The sequence below is a fragment of the Papilio polytes genome, unplaced genomic scaffold (assembly GCF_000836215.1).
Source record: "Papilio polytes unplaced genomic scaffold, Ppol_1.0 DF823823.1, whole genome shotgun sequence".
Classification (NCBI taxonomy): domain Eukaryota; kingdom Metazoa; phylum Arthropoda; class Insecta; order Lepidoptera; family Papilionidae; genus Papilio; species Papilio polytes.
Genome location: NW_013525381.1, coordinates 1,257,648 through 1,259,451, shown reverse-complemented (window position 1 = coordinate 1,259,451; position 1,804 = coordinate 1,257,648). Strand labels below are relative to the sequence as shown.

The window sequence follows — 1,804 nt, the reverse complement described above, 5'->3', positions numbered from 1 at the left end:
ACGCCGCCCGGCCACCACGACTTGAGCACCACGCCCGTGTAGTAGTGCAGCATGTGCTCGCTGAACAGCCACGATATCGTCTCCTTTATTTGTCTATCAACATTATTTTTATTAATTTCATACAAATTTACACACATTTTCTTAAATATACACCAAAACATAATTGATTGAACTTCTTTCTACGCCAAACTTTTTGTTTAACTATCCTATCACAAAACGTTAAAGACGAAAGTGTTATTTGATTAAATTATTATGCCCAGTTTACACTGGGCCTGTACAGTATAACAGTTGCGACAGCAAGCGATAGTCATTGGCGCCTGTTAGTGTACACACTCTGCCAATTGACTGTCCAATCAGAGCGCTACTAACCAACTGGTTTGGCCAAGCGTAAACCACGCATTACTCGAGTATCATAGATAGGAGTGATGTCAGTTTTTTTACTGTAAATATTGTTACCTATTAATGGTCCTGCCGTATGTGATCTGCACAAAGGTGACGAGGGTCTTCCGCAGCCAGCGGAATACTCCGCGCATGTCGAAAACTTCGCTGAGCAGCGCGTACAGCGGCTCCGCCACGCTGTCGCGCTCCTCGGACATGCCGCCCGCGCCTGACCACCATAAAGGTCATCGCTCATTACACGCCGCATATGCGCAAAGATAATGCAGTACCTCTACTCGATTTTTTGAGATACAAATAAGAAAATTTGATGGGGATTGTAAAGTAACTAAGGACATGCTAGCATCAACTTTATTTTCACCTTAACTAGTGAAGAATATTTCGGTTGTTATCGAACTTTAAAATTTGTTGGCGAGAAGAAATACGTTAACGTCTTATGGGTCATCAAAGTTTACAGTAAGATAAAATTAAGTTTGTGATCGTAAGGTTCTTATCTTAAGTGTAACGTTTCATAGAGGCGCTGAAGAAAACTTACATAAATTTGTTGATACATAAATAAAAAAAATCCCTTCAAAATGTTTTCTTCTTGAGCCTCTGTAAGCGTCGACCTTTATTTTACATTTTTAACAATATCTACTGCACGAGATCGTGGAAAGAATAGTCGTGTTCAATGGCAACATTGTCCTTTGTCACTTTTTGTGTTTTTAATTAGCCTGTGCTATTTTCCAGCTATAAATTGTGTACATAATTGTCCTAACTGTACTAAATACTTTGCTATTTTAAATATTTTAACGTCTAATTAACGTTTAGTTCAATTTACGTGCAACAGGCGTAAAATTTAAATTAAATCTAGACCAAGAGTTTTTAATTAAAACGCCAATCAACTTGTTAAAATATTTCTATGTCTATCACTTACGCGGTCAGACGCATTTACGCTATAAATATACGGAATAAAGTGCCAAAACTACTTGATCCATCGCAGATTTCGTGGGTGTAGTTTATATGACGCGTTTACATATAAATGTCATCTCATGTAAATATAAATTTTTTTATATCAACAATTCAGTTTTTATATTGTAGCAAGTTTTATCAAAGACAATTATGATAATAAAAAGTGCCTTGACGGTGAAATGCTGCGTTTAACCTGTACTAATTAATATTATCATCTTTATAATTAAAGAGGAAATATTTGTATTTTTGTATGTATTCGATTCAACTAAAAATTACTGGGTCCATTTTAAAATACATTCACCATTAGTTAGGCGATTTTTGTTACTTTTTAATACCGTTTGTAATTTTTTGTTCCGCGTATCGTTTTAAAATATTCAAAACATTGTAACTTTTAAGGTGATCCACCGCGAGTTGCCCCGACTGTACATAAATGAAGTATTTAAGTGATTATATATCA

At 35.8% G+C, this 1,804-nt stretch overlaps 1 protein-coding gene across 1 annotated transcript in view; it reads right to left on the bottom strand.

Moving 5' to 3' along the window:
• LOC106103334 (sorting nexin-25) overlaps positions 1–1,804 on the bottom strand; it is an 11,351-nt gene that overhangs the window by 1,104 nt on the left and 8,443 nt on the right. The window contains exons 10-12 of the mRNA XM_013283072.1: positions 1,217–1,245; positions 457–607; positions 3–93 (exon numbers count right to left, since the gene is read on the bottom strand). Of these exons, the coding sequence (XP_013138526.1) occupies positions 3–93; positions 457–607; positions 1,217–1,245 (271 nt within the window). The remainder of the gene's footprint in view (positions 1–2; positions 94–456; positions 608–1,216; positions 1,246–1,804) is intronic.